At 42.8% G+C, this 22,908-nt stretch overlaps 1 protein-coding gene across 1 annotated transcript; it reads right to left on the bottom strand.

Moving 5' to 3' along the window:
* Positions 1-3,802: 3,802 nt before the first annotated feature.
* Positions 3,803-16,555, bottom strand: LOC126037359 (poly(A) polymerase gamma-like; the record flags this gene model as incomplete). Its single annotated transcript, XM_049797668.1, has 17 exons — positions 3,803-3,820; positions 4,377-4,517; positions 4,608-4,729; positions 7,067-7,176; positions 7,516-7,635; positions 10,041-10,094; positions 10,504-10,588; positions 10,906-11,026; positions 11,112-11,184; positions 11,327-11,465; positions 12,099-12,188; positions 12,874-12,985; positions 14,056-14,109; positions 15,336-15,445; positions 15,528-15,609; positions 16,280-16,346; positions 16,422-16,555. Coding segments are annotated over 17 exons (1,632 nt in total), but the record flags the coding sequence as incomplete, so codon positions are not given.
* Between the last annotated feature and the right edge of the window lie 6,353 nt (positions 16,556-22,908).

Raw genomic sequence — 22,908 nt, 5'->3', positions numbered from 1 at the left:
TGCAGAAATGCATGTGCTGACTAGAGGTTAAGGGCACAACAGCCTTTAACAGGTCAAGTGGAAGAATTTGTTTAAAAGCATGGTAATATTACAGGCTTGTAGACCATTACAAAACACTTTTCATAGTTGCTTTGCCGTTTATCTTATCACCTACTTCAGCTTTAATTCCTTCAAATTAACGATGGAGTTTTATTTACACAAGTGCTGAAGTTGTATACCTACTGTAACTAGTACACAGACTTGACAGTATTGAAAGACCATGGTTTTAACCCAGGTCACAAAACCAAGGTAACCATTTTATAAACTCAGGGTGTAGCTCTGCTAAAAGCCACTGAAGTAACATAGGTTCTCTTTCTTAATTTTAACCTGTGAGTAAACATAAGCCTTGCACCCTTAAGTTTTGGGTTTTTTTCGAGGGGAGAAGGAGGAGTAAGACCTCTCAAAACCACTAAGGCACATTTTCTAAGAGATGAATTGCACTTGAAGCAAGCTGGAAACCAGAGGTAATAAGGAAAAAAGGTAAGTATACGGTCATGGTCATGCTTTCTCCACAAGTTTGGAATACCAGCAGTAGGGGGAATGCTGGAGAATGAAGACCGTGCAAGGTAGCTACATGCCCCTGCGGTCTTGTCACTAGGGTTTGAGGTGGATGCTTAAAATGATCAGAGCTCAGAATTGCGGTTTAAGCCAAGCAACTAATTTTAAAAGAAGTCAGGGGTATCTGTTGTCCGCACAGCAAAATGGGACTTCAGCTGTCAGCGCAGTTTGCAAGCTGCACTATTCAGAGGGTGTTAATTCAAAACCTGGAAATACTAGAAGCAGGAAAGCAGTGTTCCTAGTCTCCTCAAATTTACTCTACCATGACATCATCATTTTGTAGAACATACTTTTTCTGGCACTGCCCTGCCCGCCTTACATTTGGTTTACTTGTTTGGGGTTTTTAAGCAGATCCCACGTGCATTAAAAAAAATTAATAATAATTAAAAAAAAATCTTTTTGGAAGACAGTATTTTACAGTACATACGAAAATTCTCTGGAAAAACATACAACTTCATTTACAAAAACACCAAGTTATAAAGAAGTTACAATAGAGAGAGAGCACAACATTTGTTTCATGGGATCAGAATTTCTCCCCACCCCTCAAAAAACCCTCATGCACTTAACTGGGTAAGCAGTGTTACCAGTTTACAGAACCGGAACTTCAGACTACTACAAGTTTTCATGTAACCACGTAGAACAGCTTTCAGGGTTTATCTGAAAACACTCTCTGCATGCCAATTCCTTTCAAGACTCTCCCTTGCAGGTGGGTAGCAGTGCCACAACAGCCTTGGCTATTGCAATGTTTAAGTACATCTTCAAGCTGTGTGTTCCGAGTTTAGCTTTCCTACCCAGCGACAACAAAAAAAGCCCTCAAGTCTCATGCTGGAGCAGTCTCAAGACAAAAATCAGATACAACGGCATGGGACACGTCTATCATCTCCATACCTTGGTAGCATCCTCTGCTGCGTTGTCTTCAATACCACAATTATTTATGGGCCTCCATGGGAGGCAATACTTGTGTAGCGCGTGGCCGTGTTAGGCAGGGGACTAGCTAGCTGAGGAAGCTGAGCACCATTGTGATAGATGCCCAGGAGTGTATGTGCCAACCGGGAAAATAGTTTAGGAGAAGAACAATATATGCACATGCACTAGGAAAGCACAAATGAATACAAGCACGTTCAGACACACTTGACACCACAACGTGGTTGCAGTAACTAGTTAACCTGTTTACCTACATTCTGAATCCAAGTCACAGGGCAGCTTGGTTTTTGTGGCTTTTTCCAAAGCTGTTTCAGCTAGTGACAGTCAAGACTTTTAAAAAGACTAATAGGGATAACTCTTACAAGAACATATTTGGGAAATGAAGGCTGAAAGAAGTTAAACTAAAAAGCATATTTTTGTTTACATCAATAAACGCGTAGAGTATTGATGTGAAGTAGTCTAGGCACTAGCAGAGTCCATTCAGCTTTTCAGTTAGCCCACCGAGTAAAACCCCTTCCTAATTACATTGTCTGTAGATCTGCTGCTGACATCTTCTGGACTGCCGCCGCCTTTGAATGCTGAATCCTGGCCAGTTAACTAGAAGAACAGAATACACAGACTCAAAATAATTGCTATACTGAAGTTACCTTCATATTTGAGTACAGCTTCCAGTCAACACATTAACTGTGTTAGTGGCCATTCTTAAAACAACATTTAGACAACACTCCCCTTACCGCACAGGAATCTCAAGCCTCGCAAGAAGTCGTACTACCCAAACCTTGAAATCTGTACCTGAAGTATTCAATAGTAGGTAACAGTTCTGCAAGCTGATTCTTTACAAGTGTCAAAATGGAGTTTTTTCTAGTTGTTCTTTGCCTCAAATCAGAGGTCAAGCCACGCAAACAGCTGTTTAAGGAGAGTTATGTATAGCAAGAAAACAAATCAAGCATTAATCAAAAGCTCCCACAAAACCCAGATTTAACAAGCAACTCCACACGGTCGTTTCAGCAGTGGACAACCTGTTGAGTAGGCTGCTGATTTCTAAAGCAGCAAAACTATCAAGAGGCATTCGAAAATCATCTGCCAGAACAAGATTAGCTCATACGTCTACATTTATAACATTCATGTCCTCTTCCTTTTGAGATTTGGGTTTTTTCTGAATGAAGAACTGTTTCCAGTTCATTGAGCAATGGGTCAGTGCAGTAATATACAAGTACAGTAGTATTTAGAGAGCCTGCCACCAGACCAAAACCAGTCACTAGTGCCAGATCTCAGGGAAAAAAAATTGTTTAATAGCTATACAGTCCGTTCAAGACAATTTCTCACACCTACATCCTAGTAAAACTAGCATTATGCTTAAATTTAGATTCCTGAATCCATTGGGGATGTATATATGCATTTCTTCTCAGTTATGTCATGCATTGTACATCAAGAATTAATTCTACTTCAAACCCTCCCTGGCCTAGCCCCCCTTCCTTACCTTTTCTCCATCTGCTAGTGTTTTGGGGCGTTCTTCTGATGGAGGTGAATGAGGTCCTTCAGTGGTCACTGAATGAGGTCGTTTAGGTGCACTGTTCTTAGGATCTGTAATTCCAGTCCCACTTAATTCATGCTGTCCTTGGACAAAACGTCCTCCTGGTTGAGAAACTGTGTTACGTCCTGGAATGGTGCTACCAACTGGAGGTCCCAATGTTCTTATTGCAACTGTAGCCTCCACTTCTGTAAGAGACACCGCGCTTCTAGAGTTCAGCCGTGAAATTAAAGACTGCATTCCACCCACCACGTCAATACATACTTGAATCAGTAACAGGAATGGAGAGTCCCTTAGACACTGATGGCTCAGCTACACGAGGTAGCTTCTCTCTCTTGTTAGCACCGTTAGATTTCTGGTGCGCAGCATTTCTGTAAGAGTCAGATGCTAGAGTTATAAAAAGCTCGTTTGTAAAATACTATACATTTCCTTTCCAGAAAGCCCATGCAAGACAAATGTCTGTCTTCTTAGCTCATTGTCACAGCTCTACCAAACAACAAACTCCCAGGCAATCTAGCACGAGATCTTCATTTTGACCGCTGAACTTCAGACCGCAAATTTAAACTTCAGCGTTTTCTTTAGTCAGTCTCTATGTACTTGCACTGTCTTCCAGCTTAGTACCTCCAGCACTCTGTACTGCTTTCCATGAATGGATCTGCTCTACCCATACAGGCATCCCATTTTATTTTAGTTTTAATGCCACTCCTCCAGTACCAAATGGTCTGAACACAGCAGGCATTACACATTTGGTACTCTTGGGCTATTACTCTCAAGATTACATATTCCTCCTGGGCTGAAGTAGCTTATGAACAAGCAGACCTCCCAGGAAGTGACACACACTTTTACTGCCCGAGTTCTCATACTGCTGCACCAAGGCAGCAGCAGCTCTAGTGTTGCTGTGATCAAGATCAGCACTTCGTTAGAACATCATACTGCTTGGCATTAACCATACTTTTTGTTAGAAAGAACAAAATTACCTACATGGAAAACACTCCGGCTTCAAGTTACACACTAACCCAAGGAGATCTACATTCAAGACCAAATAATTCCTCCGGTATCCACTTCTCCTTTCTTCCGACATGTCTTCATGGATATTAAATTCATTTTTTCAAGGATTTCTTTAACCTGCCTCCCCCCACGTGCCCAAAGGAGATGACAGCTTTCTTCCTGAAGCCATTAGAGCCCTCCACGTGCTTATGAACAACACAGATTCAAACAAGAAATCCCAGACCTCATTCCCATCGCGAGTCAGTTAAAAAGCAGCTTCTTCACAGCTTTAAGGTTATGGTGCTAACCTTTCTCTCTCGGCTGGAGAGGTGTCCACTTTAGCAATCTTATGTGATGAAGAGGAATTTTCCGGTGTTCTGGAGCCCGTGTCTCTGGAACTGTCCAAACAGCTTCCATCTGAAGAAGTCCTTTTGCGCTGAAGCCCACCAGCATTTTGACTAGTACCTGGCATGCTTTGCTGAAACAACAACATCAAAATAATGAAGTCTTCAAGTAATTATTAAAGGAAAAAAAAAATATTGCCAGAAGAGCCCAATTTTTAATATACCTTCTTTCTTTTCGGTAAGGTTTCTGCAGGCAAAAAATGGTGGAGGTGCTTTCTCTTCACATGAGCTGCCTCAATCTTCATACCTTCCTTTAGCACATTGAGGTGGTTAGCCTGGCTGTAAACTAACGGGAAATTTAGTGTTGTAGCTCAGTGGGAATGTTTGCATTGGGTATTTGTCAAAGTTGTTGACATGATTTACATTTGCCACAACATTCAAACACAGTGCCACTGGATGTAACGTACAAGACAAGCATCGGTTCGGGTACCAGTGCAAGTCTGAGGAAGTCACCCCACCTGGCCTGAAACTCAGACAAGCGTTTTGATGCCTTTTTTCTGTGCTTGTCTCATATCCCAAAGCATGAGCTAAAAAGAAGGTCCGCTTTTACTGCATTTACTCATGTTGTCTGAGCAACACAACACACAGCTCATGCTGGTACCATGGAGAAATGTTTGTTTGCACTGATGAAGAGTTTAAAGGAGTCCACTGCTTAGAACTTTTTGTCCAAACACACTCGTCACTCCCGAAGAGTAACCCGATTTCCTTAGTTTGTCGTTACGATAGCAAGGCATAAGCCTCACAGCACACGTGCACTTCTGAAAGGCACAAGAGCAGTCAGCTTGGGAAGAAGTAAACAGACTTTGGAACCAAAGACCTGTACTTTCAAATGACTGCTCACCCCCAAGCCCCTTTATTCTAGCATTATCTAACAACGCTTGCGATATGACTTTATTTCTGCATCTATCTGTGATGGGTTAACCCTGGCTGAACACCAGGTGCCCACCAAAGCCGTTCTATCACTCCCCCATCCTCAGCTGGATAGGGGAGAGAAAATATAACAAAAGGCTCGCGGGTCGAGATAAGGACAGGAGAGATCATTCACTATTACCGTCACGGGCAAAACAGACTGAATTTGCAAAACATACTCAATTTATTACAAATCAACCAGAGCAAGGTAATGAGAAGTAAAATGAAATCTCAGAACACCTTCCCACCACCCCTCCGTTCTTCCCGGGCACAACTACCCTCCCGGATTTCACCACCAAGCCCCCCCAGCGGCACAGGGGGACAGGGATGGGGTTTATGGTCATCACACGTTATTTTCTGCCACTTCACCTCCTCAGGACGAGGGCTGATCACACTCTTCCCCTGCTCCAGCGTGGGGTCCCACCCACGGGAGACAGTCCTCCATGAACTCCTCCAACGTGGGCCATTCCCACGGGCTGCAGTTCTTCACGAACTGCTCCAGCATGGGTCCATTCCACGGTGTGCAGTCCTTCAGGAGCACACTGCTCCAGCACGGGTCCCCCACGGGGTCACAAGTCCTGCCAGAAAGCCTGCTCCGTGGGCTCCTCTCTCCACAGATCCGCAGGTCCTGCCAGGAACCTGCTCCAGCGCGGGGTTCCCACGGGGTCACAGCCTCCTTCGGGAACCCACCTGCTCCGGCGTGGGGTCCTCCACGGGCTACAGGTGGAGATCTGCTCCACCGTGGACCTCCCTGGACTGCAGGGGGACAGCCTGCCTCACCAGGGTCTTCACCACGGGCTGCAGGGGAATCTTCGCTCCGGCGCCTGGAGCATCTCCTCCCCCTCCTTCTTCACTGACCTTGGTGTCCGCAGGCTTGTTTCTCTTACATGTTCTCACTCCTCACTCCGGCGGCAGTTTCTCTCCGTCCCAACTTTTTTTTCCTTCTTAAAAATGTTATCACAGAGGCGTTACCACTATCACTGATTGGCTCGGCCTTGGCCGGCGGCGGGTCTGTCTCAGAGCCGGCTAATATGGGCTCGCTCTCTCTCGACCACAGGGGAAGCTTCCAGCAGTTTCTTACAGAAGCCACCCCTGTAACCCCCCCCCCGCCCCCGCTACCAAAACCTTGCCAAACAAAACCAATACACTATCAAAAGGAATAAAGGAAGATGAACACGGAGCTTGACGTGCAAGACTGCATGTCATTACAATGTGACCACTCACTGCCTTTCAAAGTTCTGGGATGGTATCGTACAGAAACTGTTATTTTGGAAACAATACTGTCAGCAGGCATTCACAACTTCTTTTAGAGCCTGATACAGTTAATTCCCACTTCCAAAGTTCAGTAACTGACAACTGCTTTTGACAAGTGTAGCTACACCCAGTAAACGGGCATCTCTCTCCTGGCTTCACATCTGACTGTCCACTTCAGGAATCGCAGTTCCTTTCTGATCGTTCACTATGATCTGCAGAACTGTTATTTCACATATGGGATATGGTACATAGGGCTGTAGTACACACTTCTGTTTCAAGGTGGACTTACATTGCCAAAGTGTCAAAATAGTATGTTTCTAAGGCTAATCTTCTACGTGTCACGCTCTACAGAAATAGCTAATAGCTAATACCAGAAGGAAGCACAATTCACTTTGTGAAGCAACTTGCACTAGAATTAAAAATCGAAACCCTACGAGACTAGAGCAAAATAGAGGCTTACCTGTATCCTTGAATGACTGTATAACGCACGTTAAATCAACGTTAACACTTTCTGCATTCTCCGCTTTCCTAAACACGATTCCAAGAAACCACATTGACACATATCCACTCCTAAAAAGACAGAGTCACAAATCTATCATTTATGCACAGATGCCAGTTATTCGGGTGCTAGCATCTACTCTCAAGAAGGGATTAAGCAAAACAGTTTAGTTGTACGCAGCAGCTAAAGATTGGAGTCAGCCCATACTCAAGTTCTCCGAGAACTCCTCCCTCAAGTTCTCCCTTCTTTAAAAAGATCCTACATGCTCAGAACCTTGCCCGCCAGACCTCCTACCTACAAAACAGTAGGTACATAACTGAACATCTCTCACAGGTAAGCTGAGGTGAAGGAATATAAACGAGGTACAATACATGGGCCAAACTCTAGTTCAGAAAAGTAATGAAACTCACTGTTTACAAAGTTCTCGGCTGCCAGGGAAAGACTGTGGCTTTACATGTGCAATAGATATAAATTCATTCCTCTCCAAGTTTCCAACCAGCACACGAATTTTAGATTCCACAAGGCCAATCCTGATAAGAACAAGAGACATTTACTCATTTTTGACTGTATCCAGCACAGTAGTTATCTGCCTTCTTATAATACAATGCTAATACCAAAAATGCTAACCAGTCAGTAAGTAAGTAGTAAGTTTCATTCAGCTCAGCAGATACTAGATATTTATATCACACACACTGGAGTTGGAGATGTTTTCAGGGACATTGGAGCTTCAAAGTTTCCAAAGACAGAGGCAGTAAGTAAGTTTTACTTGTACTCTTAACAGGTCAGACACAACACTTCAACATATAACCTATGATGAAAATGTCAACAAGAAGCAGATTCCCAGCACCTCTGGCTGCATTTTGAAGTGCAGCAAAGCTCCTTTTTACCCCAAAGATCAAGGAGAACAACCGTTTAGAAAAGGCTCAAGCACAACTCTTCCATTACACCTGAGTAAAGATGCTATTCTTCTTGCAGACTGATCTGTGAAAAGAGTTTACCCTCTTCCAGCCAAACTGAAAAATATCGTTCCTTTAATAAACAAACGATCCAGTCAACACAGTCTCATCAGAGACTTACCCAAGAAATGTATCATGACCACCAAGGCTATTCTTTTAAATGAAGTACTGGCATTTTACCCTTCTACCTAAAACACTGATACCCTTGAAAGCAGTCAGAACTCTGTACGTTCTTCACAAGTATCTTATGTTGATGAACAACAGAGATGTGCCATCTATTCCCAAATCCATTCAAGAGTTGGTGAACTAAACTTGTTCTTATAGCAAACGGAAGCAAGTTTGTCTTCTGCTTTTCATTTTCCCAGATGCAAAACTAAGCCCCGTTTGCTGCCATTTCTGTCACTGCAAAAACGTCAGCTTTTACTGCAGCCAGAACTTTCCTCATCTTTATTGTGAGATACAATAAGCCTTCTCCACTTAAAACATCTCACATTAAAAACTATTTGGCTCTAAGCCCTCTGCCCAGAACTCCTTGTTGTATACCTAACTGCGACTGACATCAAGCTGTAGCTGACACGATTTTTAAGCGAACACATTAACAAGTTCAGGTAAGAGGTATTACCTACTAGAGCTGTTTTTAAACAGGAGATAAGGTGTCTTTCAGAGGTAGCTCAAGAATTCAATCATTTGCCTTAGACCGCAAGCCGAACCCTGAAGTATAACCAAGGTGCCCTCAGAACAGGGGTCTGGTACACACAGCTATTTTCCTTGCTTACTTGAGCAAGGCAGGCAAAGCACTCATTTCTTCAGAAAAAGAACACCACACACATTACAGTACCTTAATTCCTCACCGTTTCCCCTTATTTCAAGACTCACAGTTAGTCACCCCATTCACACAGGTTCAACAAGTTATTACTGGCATGTCTGCCTTGAGACAGTGACAAATACCACGTCAGCAGCAGTCATTTTCTCTAACCACAGTTGAAGGGGTTCTCACATTACCTTTCACAAAGTAGATCAGCACTCCTGCAATTTACCTATCCACTACCAAGCATGCCGAGATGATCATTTCCAGCACTAAACACAAGATGCCTGAGCACACTACTAGATTAAAACGTAGTAAACACTATTTATCACCATTCAGGTACTCTGTGCAGACGGTCAGGTTTCACCCCGATTAAACAGCCTTGTTTCACTTCACTGGAGAAAAGTAGGCTCTGGAACAGGCAGACTACATTACCAGAGCAACTTAGCGTTGAGTGCAATCTAGTCCTAAATTAAATATTGCATCCAGTAAAAAAGCTATGAAACCAAGCCTTCTAAGGCTCTACAACAGTCGTCTTCAAAGTGTCGGAGGGGGATGTACCCCAGGGGGTGCACAAGACAATCCACTGGGTCCGGGAAGAAAAGATTAGAACTTCAGTAATGTGTACGTAACTTGTAAAGAAGTAGATATAGACCGCAACTATGTGTTCAAAAATTACTTGTTTTTTTTTGTTTTGCTCACAGGAGTGCACAAAAGTTTGGAGACCACTGCTCTATAAGTCAGTAAAAGATCAAACTCTCCAGTGTCCACTACACATCTGATGACATCAAGTAATCCCCATTTACTTCAGTCTCTGCAACAAAGAACATCTTCCTAACTGAAGTAGCCTTGGGTAAGTAGTCTCCTTAGACTCCTAAGGAGTCTGCTTCTCCAGATGGCACAGAGCATACGCATGCTAACCCTCTTTGTTCCTTCTCATCATGACTTAGGTCTTTAGCTTAACTTCTTAAACAGCAAGATAACTTACGCTAACTTCCCTTTACAAGAAAGCTTTTAGTTTTGCTGAGGAACTGTCTACTTACCTCCCTACTGTATTCCATGCCGAGCTGCACAGTCAAATACTTTAGTTTTGTGAACTGTATTAACCAAATGAAGCGCAACACTGAATTGAGCGTCAATGATGTATTGAACCCACACTCAAAGCAAGACTTACCACTCTAAGTGATGCTCTTTAGTAGAGGCACTAGCAGTCAGCACAATATAATGTCTAGAAGAAAAGAAAAAGTAACATTCTAGCTCAGGACTTGATATTCCTTCAAATGAAACCAAAACTGCCTTAAATGTATAGAAAATGACTTCCAGACAAGACACATTATATCCTGCAGGCAGCACAGTATTAACTGAAGAAAAACTGATTACATCCTTCAGAATCGTGTTCTGCTGCATTCTAAGTATCAGAGCTGGTATTTTTGTTAATAAAAACAGTGTCAGTGGCAAAACACAAACAGTTTTTCTATCTACCCTATACTTATCCTTACCAAAATTCCTATGACTACCTCCAGCTTCTGAAAAACAAACATATCAATGCCATCTTGTATTTCGACTGCAAGCTAAAAGTCACTATGCTAACCAGTACGGCAATCATTTCAAGTTCAGGTAACAGATTTCACACATACTTGTAGTTCTGAAAAAAGTCCAGTGGTTCAAAGAGCTTTGACCAGTCTGATTTTCCTTGGAGAATCTCATTCGTAACTGCAAGACCTACAATTAAGGTTGAAAACCTTACTACCATTTTGTTTTTAAGACTAGCAGAGCGTGATAGAAACTTTACAAGAGAAAGGTTTTGAACAGTAATTGACAGATCAAAAAGCAGGAATTCCCTTGACACAATACACGCCTACTACAACAGTTCATTGTAAAACTGCTCCCTTGTTGCCTGCAACAGGTAGACTTCCCAGAGAACTCTTCTGCCTAAAAGGGCACAACACCGCACGGAATATAACCAAGTCAGGTAATGTGGTTTCATATTGCAAGAATGACACCTTTTAAGCAGTTAATAAGCATGGAAAGAACTTTACCATGTCTGAACTCCTCCACCATTACCGCTCGAGTTGATGTAGATACGTTGTACGTAGAGTTCTGCTGCGGATAGGCTGGGGTGATGATAGGCATTACGTTGTATCGGTCTGATGGGTTCACCTGTGATGTTAAAACAATTGTGCTCAGCACCAGCAGCTTAGCTTAGAAGAAAGGTTCAAGGCTTCAAAATTCCATGTCTACATACCCTGGGGTCCCATACTGGTAAATTAAGATTGCTCTCTTCCTGTTGTTTCAGCAATACAGGTCTTGGCCACTCCCTAAACAAGAAAAGCCAGGCACTGACTCTGCCATGTAATTCAGGGTAGGACTGAATGGTGTTGGTCTAAATCTTATATAAAGAACCACCTCAGAAAGTGTTACTGCTTTACGCAAATCAAAATAGTCATCAATAGCTCTTACCATTCTGAAAAAAACAAGAAGAACTTGTTCACCAGAGTAGAAGACAAAGCGTTTGGATAGAGTTGACACGTTCTCGCTACTAGCACAGCACAGGAAACCCCACCAAGAAATCCCAGCACGTTGGAGTAAATGCCACGTCCTACAATGCAGACATTGTCGTTGCCCTGTAGTCTTCCCGTGCCCAAGCATAGTCCTTCAAATTTACAGCACCACCTTCACAACCTATAGGATACCTAGCACCCTTCAGCCTCCAAGTCAGTTATTTCTGCAGTACAACGAGGCCAAAACTGTTGGTCCTTACAGCGATGCGAAAAAGAATCGTTACCACACCACTTCCCAAAATACCGCTACTCTGAAATTTGCCTGCACTGCTACAGCTACTGCTTCGCTCCAACTTCCCTTGAGAAGAAGGTTCTGCCATTCTTCTAGCACTTGCTCTAGTCACATGCGCAAACGGTATTTTCTTATTCCTTATCTATCAAGCTTTTATACTTCACTGGGCACTTTTTATCCTTTCTAGTCAGGTTCCTGGTAAGCAATGCAGCACCTTGTCTTGTAGGCACTCCCCTCATCTCCCCACTCCACCCCCATTAAAAAAAACCACAGAATCTACCCCACAGACAGTCCTTGAATCTAAACTAAAACACAGGTTTTGAACTAAAACCTGATATTTAAACAGCTATCCAAAGATGAAGGACTTCTAGTGCCATTGTTTTTTCAGCACGAGGTGCCTCTGGAAAGTTTAAAGATCACAAACAATCACATTACTCACGTTTTGCCCACAGTTTAATTGCACGGAGCGTGAGCCGGAAGGTCTCTTTATTTGGCACTAGGTGCAGGATTTCGTCAGTAACTCTGCAGCCTGTAAGAAAAAACAGTTGAAGTACAGCACTTCCTGGTAACAGGTACGAGTCAGTTCTGTGCTGTACTGGATCAATAGCTTACAGTTTCTCCTGCAAGTCTATGAAAACAAGTTTGCATTACTTGCTTTGTATTACCTTAAAAATCAGAGGTTACACATAATCTTACAGGCACATAACATAACAAATTAGAGGTTACACATTCCGTATCACCTCAGGTAACTGGTACCCTCAACAGCTTTTTCATACTTTAGACTACAGCCAACAATTGTCAGTAAGGCCCTTTGACAGGATTCCGAAAGCTAGGTTTCTTTCGACAGCCAGGAACAATTAAACCAGTCAGCGTTAAACAGTGAGCAACTTCGGCTTCAGGTATTTTAAATATCCTTTTTTTTTTAATGAACTACCACACAATCTTCTCTATCAAGTGCTCTACCTATTCACCTGAAGCAGTTTCTGTGGCAAACTGGAACACCACACACCCCCCAATCGAAGAAACATGAAACACAGGTCTATCTAAACACACAACTTGAAACAGCTGAATTTAAGCCCACTCGCCACCTCCTCAGATCTCAAGTATACAGGGGATCAGTTTCTGCATCCTGTACAGAAACTTGGGGTGTGTAACGTGCATTCCATACCAACTTTAGTAACATTTTCTTGTTAAAGATGTGCAAATATGCTTACCATTTAAGCTCCGTATACATCTTATATCCAGGCTTCTGAGACACGAGTTGTCTCTGAGATCAAGATTATCAGCAACAATTGGCACAGACAGTCTTGCAAAGACGAGATCAATCTTAAGAGGGAAAAAGTGCCAACCGTTAGAATGCCCCGCAGTTTGCAAACAGCACACTGGTGGGGGACAGTTACTCAAGTCTAAAAAGAGTGGTTAACATCTGTATTTAGAATTATGTGACTATAGATACATCTCCCAAGAGATTTACTTGCCAGAAGATTCAATACAATTTCTAGAAGTTCCCAATTTTATTTACAAAGCCTTCACTGCATCACCCCTTTCTTTTTAAGCTAGGGAAAGGAAGAGGGCATTTTAAGTTGGAAAAGATTACTCTAGACTTAGAGTTTCAATTAAAAGGGAACTTAAAATTATTCACAGAATTAAGACTTAAGTTCAGTCACCTCAACTATACTTCAGCAAAGGAGAGAGCATTTCCTTTATGCAGTAAGCCCTTTTGATCCTGAAGTATCTGCTTTTTAGTACAGTCTGAGGCAAGAAGATTATCCTGTGAAAGTCTGTACCAGATGAAGGCCACAAAAAGGTCACTGAATAAATCTCTTTGTGATAGTGATACCAAGCAGTAACTTGCTTTAGGGACTACAGCAGGCAGGTCTTGATTCATTGTATAGGATGTATTCAAGATAGCTGGATTCCTGCAGCTGACAGACCCAGGCGGGAGTCAAATGAGTACTTTCACTTTCCATGTTCCAGATTGTTTGTCCCATGACCACTTCATTTTGGATGTGCAGCAAAACATTTAGTCTGCTCACACGATTCGTACAGTGAACTACACTGTACACATCCCTCTGTAGATACCTAGCTTGGCAGAGCTAAGAAGACTGAGCAAGGACACCGCCTCTGCTCCCACTCTGCATGATCCTAGGGATAAATGCTATTCAAGCAGGCTACCCTGGTCTACAGCACAGGCCTAGAAAAAGATGTCCCTGATGCTCCCATGCCTGCTAGGCTCCCTAGGGGCTTATTTTCCTATAAACTCCCATTCTACTGCAATGTCTTCTCCTGGGATACTTTGCGGTCCAAAATAGCACAGTCACAGCTCCCTGGAAAAGTTATCCTATTCCAAAGCAAGAAAAAATTTACTCACTTAAAAAAACCCCAAAAATGCTTACCTCAACGCCATCAAACTCAAACTTGACAACTGGTACATATGCGTCTTCAACTGCCTGGAAAGGAGAGGATAACTGTGTAAGAAAACATGGTTTGCTACTTTAATGTTTCTCCTGAACTACGATCAAATGCAGAATTTACACTGCTAACTACTCAGTATAAAGACTGAGTTGCTTCCAAACCAGAAGAATTGTTCATAAGCTGCAAGCGGTATAGCACTAAGACGGTATAATACTAGCTTTAACAAGTTATTTAGCCAAGAGATCCGGAGGCTGATCACGTATTGTAATGAACAAACAGTGCACAATGAGCCATCAGTATCAGAGGTTGTAAGGTACTTACCTTGGTGGTGAGGAAGAAAAGCAAGAGATTTCTGTAGCTATCTTACTCCTGGTTAACATCCAGAGAAATCGAGAACATTCTGTCCGCGTTTGCAGCGCGCACTAGCCTCCTGTATTTTTATTTTCTACCATGCCTGAGATGCTATCAGCTACCTTATGGGACAGTTTTCAATTTTGTAGCCCACTCGTCAGAACTGTGCCACAGCCCACTGACCCTGTCTTCGGTCACCTAAACAAAGGCTCATTAGCTATGCACATGAAGTCTTTCAAAATGTCTGCACAAGGAAGACCAGCCTGAGAGAAACGCTTCTCAGGAGTTCGGTTCTATATGCAAAGTACACAGCATATGCACCGGAGGGTCATTTTACAAGGCAGTTTTGTACATTCACAGCACAGCTCCTATTGACTTTATGCAAAGCTGACTGTGCATCTCTTCTACAAAGTCTCGGGCTGAGTAGCCAGAGAAGAACAGGACCAGAGAAGAATGAATTCGAGGTCCTAAAGTACACCCAAGGAACACCATGGCAAAGGTACTGACAGAAACCTTTCCACATCACATTCAACTTCCTTAGCTCTCAGGCTGCCCCTTCCTCTACCTGCATGCAGTTACTTTCTTGCCAAGCCCCTTACTACAGCTAGGATGAAAGCAAGGCTCCTAGGCACAACCTTGCTTTTTGATACTATAGCCCACTCATTCCCAAACCATGGGTAGGGGAGAAGTGAACCACAGAGATTCGGATCGGACATACAGTCACTGGGGAAGGGAACCAAAAGCTTGACTTCCACACTTTCATGCTGCGTAGACAGTATTTTAGAAGGGGCTCAGAAACAAGGCCCTTTTTCATTTTGGTTTGCAAGACAATCACTACCAATAGGAGTCTTTAACAGGAATATTCTTATTGTCAGAGTTGCACAATCTATGAAGGAGAGAGCTTGCTTACTCTTAGGTTTTTTATTTCCTCCTGACGTTTCAGTTTTTCAAAGAACGACTGAAAGAAATCTGATCTTTCTACACGTCTAGGAGCAACACAAGCCACGTCTATGTCAGCACCTGCAAAGAGATGCCATTTGTTCTGTTACTGTTGGAAGACACTTTCAAACATTACAACTATGACCAGACACCAAAAGTTTACCTTTAGTGTGTACTCCAAGCCTGTAAGAACCAAATGTAAATATTTTGCCACCAACATTTGCTACTACTGAAGGGGGAAGATTCTGTGGGTAGAAGAGAAAGAGTTTTCTGGAGAACAGAAGATACACGTTGACCTACGTGCAAGTTTAACTAGCATAGAAGTTACTTAGAAAGACTACAACAGCCTCCATAAACAATGTCTTCTCCCTCCCATACTGAGCTGTTAGTCTAATAGACTGATTCTGTTTTTCTGAAGGGAGTGCTGGCAACTCACAAACAACAACAACAACAAAAAAGGTGAGTACTGTAGCAGTCGCTTCATCAGTTTAAACAAAGACCTATTATCAGTCTTCCCTGCAGCAGACCCACATAAATGAACACCATCTAAGAGCCATACCAAAGGCAAGTCTAGAGTAATAATTTCAAACTAGATTGAGTGCTGTAGGCTGTCTGGGGCAAGTTTACTGCCCTGTTACCATCTGTCTCCCCCCACAATGTCTTGTTTCAGCTTTGTTAACCGCTACAAGTCAACTGACAGAGCCACTTCACAAACTTATTCAGTGCCCCAAGGACTTGAAGGTCTTCATCTAAAGGATCTTTTATACATTATTTCAATGGCTTTTACTACAGATCTCCTTGATACTTAAGAAGGAAGTTAAATGTTGAACTTTAGCATAAATCCTAGTAGTATCGCCTTTGAAAGAAACTAAAAGGCTTCAGCTGTTTTGATAAGAACCTATCAAAAAACCTTACCTGGCTCTCACCAAGTTCTGAAATCCATTCTTTGACCAAGTTATTCAGTCTGCCAAGAACGACCAGCCTGTAAAGAAAACTCATGTTAAGTTTGCCCTAAAAAAACCCCAGGACATTAACAAATTTTACAGTCTTGTTATACCTGTGATTCAGTTCTTCCTCCTCTTCAAATACCCCCAATGCTTTCATCGCTTCAAGCAGCTTCTGAGTATGAATGGAATTTCTATCCGTAGGAGGAGCCAAGCTAATTGCAGAAGTCATTCCATAGTGCCTTGGAGGCTGGTTCTGCAGCCTAGGAGTACTGGGGGAGAAAATAAAATACCGAAGACTCCACAAAAGAGAAAAACAAAACCCAACAAAACAACAACCACCACCTTACTGCAAAACACCCTTCCACTTACAGGTTTCCAAATCAGCTTCTGCCCTTTTGCCCAGCATTAATATAAATGAGGGAAAAAAGATCCTGCTTATGGTTTTTAGATAACTTGACCTAACTTAGAAGCAACTTCTTTAAAAAACACTTGTGGATATAAGAAAAGATCCAAGTTGCTGCTATCTGAAGACAGCTTATTTGCATTGCGCTAGACAGTTGGAACTGATCGCCAGGAAATGAAAAGGTTTGAAATCCACTAAGGGCGACACTATGTACAGCACAAGTTTTTTTGGACCCATTTCAGTTTCACAGCACTTTTGACTTAAGGTTATTCCCATCAGCTTCCCAATCACATTAAACAAGACAATTTAACACTGGCTTCTTTTAGTTCAATGTATTGGCTGTGCTTCTACTGATTCTGAAAGGACATTAGAGTTGATTGCAGAGCAGGGACAAAGTGGTCTGTTAAACAGAGTTGTTGCAGTAAATTCAGCATTGTTTCAGTAAATTCAGCAGGTTTTGTCTATGGAAGAGGATGAAGGAAAACATCAACCAATCTGCAGCTAATGTTGCTAGCAGAGCCTTGTGCTCTTAACACAGCGTTCCACTTTTATAGCTCAGAGGCTTAGCTCTACATACATCTGGTTTAATCTAAATCCAAGAGATGTACATCAGCACGCAGAGCAGCACAAGTTAAGCTCTGCTTGTAGAAGGTGCTCAAATCTGCTTTCGCTAGCTCACTGCCCAGTCAGGCAGAGCATTACCAGCTGAAACCAGGAGAGAGAAAGGAGGGGCACCGGAGGTAAGAACTGTACTTAATGGATCAAGGGTCTCTACAGAAACACTAGTAGCAAAAGGGGGACACCCATTAAAAAGGTCTCTACAACTCATCATGCTTGTCAAAGAGTCCATATCCAGACCCTAAGGCTACAGGGATTAATGATGGCATTATTCAAACCGGCTATTTTCCTACTTCACAAATGGACGGCTTCAAATCTTAGCTGGGTTAGTCAAGAGACGCTTAGAACTATTTAAGGTATCTGACCCACTTTGGCTGGAATGGGATGAGGAAATGCTCAAAGGACAGCCTCAACACTTGATTTTAAAAAGATAGCTTATTACAACTCATGATTTCTAATTGTTGCCTTTACTCTGCCACTGAGGGAAGATGGATTTCTCTCTCGCAGAGTAGCTTTGTCCAACTACAGACGTAGCTTTTAGTCACCTAGTGGGCTCCCCCACCCCCCTTCTCTATGAGCTCATTTTTCAAACTTTTTTTTCTAGGCGTTTTCCAAAAAGCTGGCGGGGGTGGGGGGGTGGTATTAGGACTGTAGTCCTATGAACTACTCTCCCCAGTCAGAACGGCTGTTTACTTTCAAGTGTAACTAGGCCCTGACCTAATTTGCCTTGTCTTCTTTATAGGCATGTCAACTTCCACTTCATAAGTCAAAATATTCCTAATGAGTATTTTCCTTCTTATGATACCATTTTCATAACAAATACAGAAGGAAAGCCAATGAAGCGGGAGTGTGGTGGCAAGCACTTCTTGTTCTCAACTGAAGCCTTTTTCTCCCTGCTCTCTGTTCATTTGAGACTACACTCATTTCTTGACCCTCCTACTTGCCTTCCACATCCTCACCCCCAACACTTCCCTCAGTATTGCTCGGCTATACTTTTGTCTGTTGTTTCAGTTGTAGCGTTAGTATAAGATTTCTAACCATTATTTACCAAATCTCACTTTTACAGTCACCTAGCAGCAAACCACAGCTGGTACAAAGTATTAAAACCACCCAAATATTTCGACGTGCCATACAGAACGTATGGAAATGTGCTATCAGAGGTGTCCGAGGGGCAGGGGGAGCACCGGGGGGCGCCCCGAGCCCCGGAGCAGACTCGCTGGCAGGACTCGATAGGCGCGCGACTGACTGAATAGACGCTGGCCGGCCGGCCCCTTTGCCCTCCGGGCTGCGTTTGCGCTCCCTCTGCACGGGGCGAGGGGCTGTGAGGGAGCCCAGGGGAGGAGGAGGAGGTGAGGGGCTGGGGGGGGTCGGGCCGTGCCCCCCCTGTTCCTGCTGGGCTCCAGCTGTTGCAAATGTTCTGGTAAAGAAATCAACATTTAATCACATAGAAGAGTTAGGTTTGATTAAGAAGTAAAATTGTGAAGCGTAACGTATAGGATTGTTAAGTTTGAAACGTAGCCATAGAAACTTTAGGAGCTGTGTTATGCGTGACGCTAGGAACCGTAATATTGTTAAAGTCTGAAACAGCTAACCCTAGAAACCTCACCAGGAAGTTACTGGTTTTCCTACGTTCTGTTTCAGGAAACTAAGGAAACCGTCGTGGACACCAGTTTGCTGCTTGGAAACCCCCTTACCCTTCCCATCTCGATTTGAGTATCGACGATGCCAGTCAGCAGAGCCAAGTGTCACTGACCAATGATTGTTTTAAAATAAGAATATTGATAAGGTTATATAATCACAGGACCGATCGTTACAACAGTTAAATTTAAGAACGAGCATAGTATGCGTTTTTACGGAAGGAGCTTAGGTAACAATGACCTGACGGAAAAAGCCTGTAAAAACTGATGGATTTTGATATTAAGTGGGACACGCCTTTGGAGGAGCGATCCCCCGTGTCCCCAGCGCTGCGATAAACAAAGTGCCTGCTTCTTAACTTCACGTTGGCATTAAGGAGTTTTATTCTGGATTTCGGTAACGGTTTTGGCAACCCAGATGGGACCTTGCGAGTGAGACTGGACGAGATGGCGTGTCGATTGAGCTCCGGCCGGCACCGAGGTATTCTCGGGGAGAACCGTCACCCTCGACACGCAAAGCTCCTCGCAGCGTTCCCTGGAAAAAAGGTAAGGCGCTGCTTCTTTGGAATTTGTTTGGAAAGCCTGCCCGTGAGGCGCGGCGAAAGCTTCCCAGGGTTGGGGCTTGGAGGGTAGCCGTCTGCAGTGGAAGCCTAGGCGTCTGCCCGTAAGTCATAAGCGAAAGCTATTGCTGGGTTGGACTTTGTGTATTATTTGGGACAGCTGTCGTTTGCATTTGTTTGGTATTTGGTATTTGAATGTATATAAGTATAATGGCATTAGCAAAATTGTTTAAGAATAAGAGTGCAGGAAATAGAACTGCTGATGAAAAGTTACCAGAAACATCACCGCTGGGATGTTTATTGGCACGTTGGGGTGAACTGCAGGAAAAATGGTAAACAAACAGAACTTTGAGTTACAATACTATATTGCAATTACTGTTGTTTTGTAGGAGAGAGAGTAAATGGAATAAAGTGCCATATGTAGATTTGTTCTTTTTAAGTGAACGTATCGGACGGGGACCGGAGGGGAGTCTCCCAGCAGAACCTCTGGTTACAGCTAAACTGGGAGAACAGAAAATTGAATTTGAGTTGACACTAGAGTCACCTTTTCAGTTTTAAATACCTCAGAGGGAGAGTTAAGTTTTGAAGAAATTGGTGGTGTTGGTGCAACAAGCGAACGAGAAACTAGACCCTTCTTTAAATCTTTAACAATGAAATTAGGAAAGCAATGGGTCACTCGGCAGTTTTTGTATGTGCCAAATTCTCCTAAACTCCTGTTAAGGAGAGGTCTATTTGAGAACTTAGAGGCAGAAATTAAATTTAAAAATGGAGAGCTTAAAATTTTAATTCCAGAAACTAAACGTATCGAAGCAGCGGTTTTGTTGTTAACAGGATGTTTACCGAAAGCAGAAGATTATACCGGTCCAAGTGTAATGCTGTCATTCCAATCGTCTGGACTGGGACGTTCCTGGTAAATCCAAAAAGCAGAACCTGTGAGAGTTGATTTAAAGCCAGGATCGAATCCGGTAAGAATGAAACAATACCCCCTAAAACCGGAAAGTCGGAAAGAGTTAGTAATGGTAATACAAAAATTTTTAAGATACAAATTGTTAATAGAATGTGAATCCAGATATAACACCCCGATCTTGCCTTTTAAAAGGCTGATGAAAAAGATGATAGATTAGTTCAAGACCTCCTCAGAGCAATAAATCAAATAGTACAAGGTATTCATCCGGTCGTAGCAAATCCTTATACTTTGTTAACAACCCTAACGGAGAAATGAGAATGGTTCACAGTGTTGGACCGAAAAGATGCCTTTTTCTGTATTCCCTTGGATCCCAATAGTCACGAGGTTTTTGCTTTGGAATGGGAAAATCCTGAGACTGGGAGAAAAACACGATATACGTGGACAGTCTTGCCTCAAGGCTTTAAGAATAGTCTTACCATTTTTGGAAATCAATTGGCACGAGAATTAGAGATTTGGAAGAAAGAAAATAATCAAGAAATCTTGCTGAAATATATGGACGATCTGTTAATGGTAGCTGAGACGGAAGAACAACGCACAAAGTCAACTCTTAACTTTTTGAACTTTTTGGGAATCAGTAGATATCGAGTGTCAAAAGAAAAAAACCCAAATAACCCAGAAAGAAGAAACTTGAATTTGAGTTTTAAAATCCTAAAAGGACAGAGACAGTTGGGAACTGAGAGAAAAGAGGCAATGTGTCGTCTCCCCGAACCTAAGACTAAAAAAATGAATGACAAGGATTTCCGGGAATGGTCGAGTGGTGTCACCTGTAGATTATAAATTGTGGCTTGCTGGCCTGACCTTTATAGGAGCAGCTCAAAACCTCAAACGACGGATTGGACCGATGCCGAGAAAGCTACCTTCCAAGAATTGAAACAGGCTGTAATAGGGGTGCCAGCCCTAGCGTCTGCCAGATCTCACAAGAGACACTTGAACTTTCTGCTCGTGAAAGAAGAGGTAGAGCTCTGGGTATCCTGGCCCAATATTTAGGGCCAAGTGGGCGAGCTGTGGCCTACTTCTCGAAGCGATTGGATAACGTGAGTCTGGGATGCTCTGGTCGTCCGAGAGCCGTCGCTGCAACTGTGCTACTGATCCAGGAAGCTCGTAAGTTCGCCTGAGGAGAAAGGATTACTGTACGTTTCCCATATGATAACTGTTGTGCTAAAACGGAAAGGGGGGCACTGGTTATCCTCTAGCAGAATGCTGAAATACCAAGTGGTGTTGTTGCTGGAACAAGATGATGTTTACCTAAAAACTACTACCGCCGTTAACCCTGTTGCGTTTTCAACAACTGACCGAGTTAAAGGAGAACTGGAACGTGACTGCTTGCAGGCAATCGAAAGAGTACTCCAGCTGACTGGATCTCTGAGATGTGCCACTAGAAGAAACAGATTGGGAACTATATGCCGACGGAAGCGGTTCCATCTGTGAAGGAAAACGTTTTATCGAGATAGACAATAACTACTGAGGAGGTACTTGCGTTGCCAACTTTGCCTTCGATGATCTCTGCCCAAAAGGCTGAATTGATAGCTCTTACTTGAGCTCTGGAACTAAGTCAAGGAAAGCGAGTCAACACTTGGACAGACTCAAAGTATGCTTTTGGAGTGGTACGTGCGCATGGAGCGATACGGGGAGAAAGAGGACTGTTATCTGCACCAGGAACCGCCGTTCAGCACGCAGAACAAATACTGAAATTGTTAGAAAGCATTCAAAAACCAACAGCAGTCACGATGATGCACTGTAAAGCACATCCGTTAGGTAAGACCGGTCCTAACGCAGGTAACCGACTGGCTGATAAAGCTGCTGAAGAGGCTGCAGAAAAAGGCATCCTAGCACTAGTTCCAGAGAAAGGTATAAAATTGCCTAAAGAAACTCCAAATTATAATGAAAAAGATGAAGAATTAATTATTAGATTGCAGGCTAACAAAATGAAACAGGATAGGCTGTAACACCGACAGGTCGAATAATAGTCCCACCCACAATAATAAGAGAAAATGCCCCATTGAACATCACAGAGTATACTGGGAAACAGAAAGCGAAATATGACAAAGATTGTTTAAACAATTATAAGTGGATGTGAAATGTATATGTAAAATTATCCCCGAACCAGTAATAAGATCATCTTTGGGATTATTAAATAAGGAAATTTTTTAGAAGAATATTAGCAAATTGATTTTATAGAATTGCCTTGAAAATAAGGATATGTCCTAGTTTTAGTTGATATCTTTACTGGGTGGCCCAAGGCTTTCCCTTGTCGCACCAACAAAGCAAGGGAAGTAGTCAAAGTCTTGCTCAAAGAGATAATACCAAAATATGGGGTGCCTGTAAGAATGTCATCTGACAATGGCCCTCATTTTATAGCAAAGATTATGAGACAAGTTGAGCCAAGTATTATCTATGGATTGAGACTATCACACC

This window comes from Accipiter gentilis, unplaced genomic scaffold, assembly GCF_929443795.1.
Source record: "Accipiter gentilis unplaced genomic scaffold, bAccGen1.1, whole genome shotgun sequence".
NCBI classification, from domain to species: Eukaryota; Metazoa; Chordata; class Aves; order Accipitriformes; family Accipitridae; genus Astur; species Astur gentilis.
The sequence above is the reverse complement of the archived record's forward strand: the minus strand, read 5'-3'. Positions and strand labels throughout refer to the sequence as shown.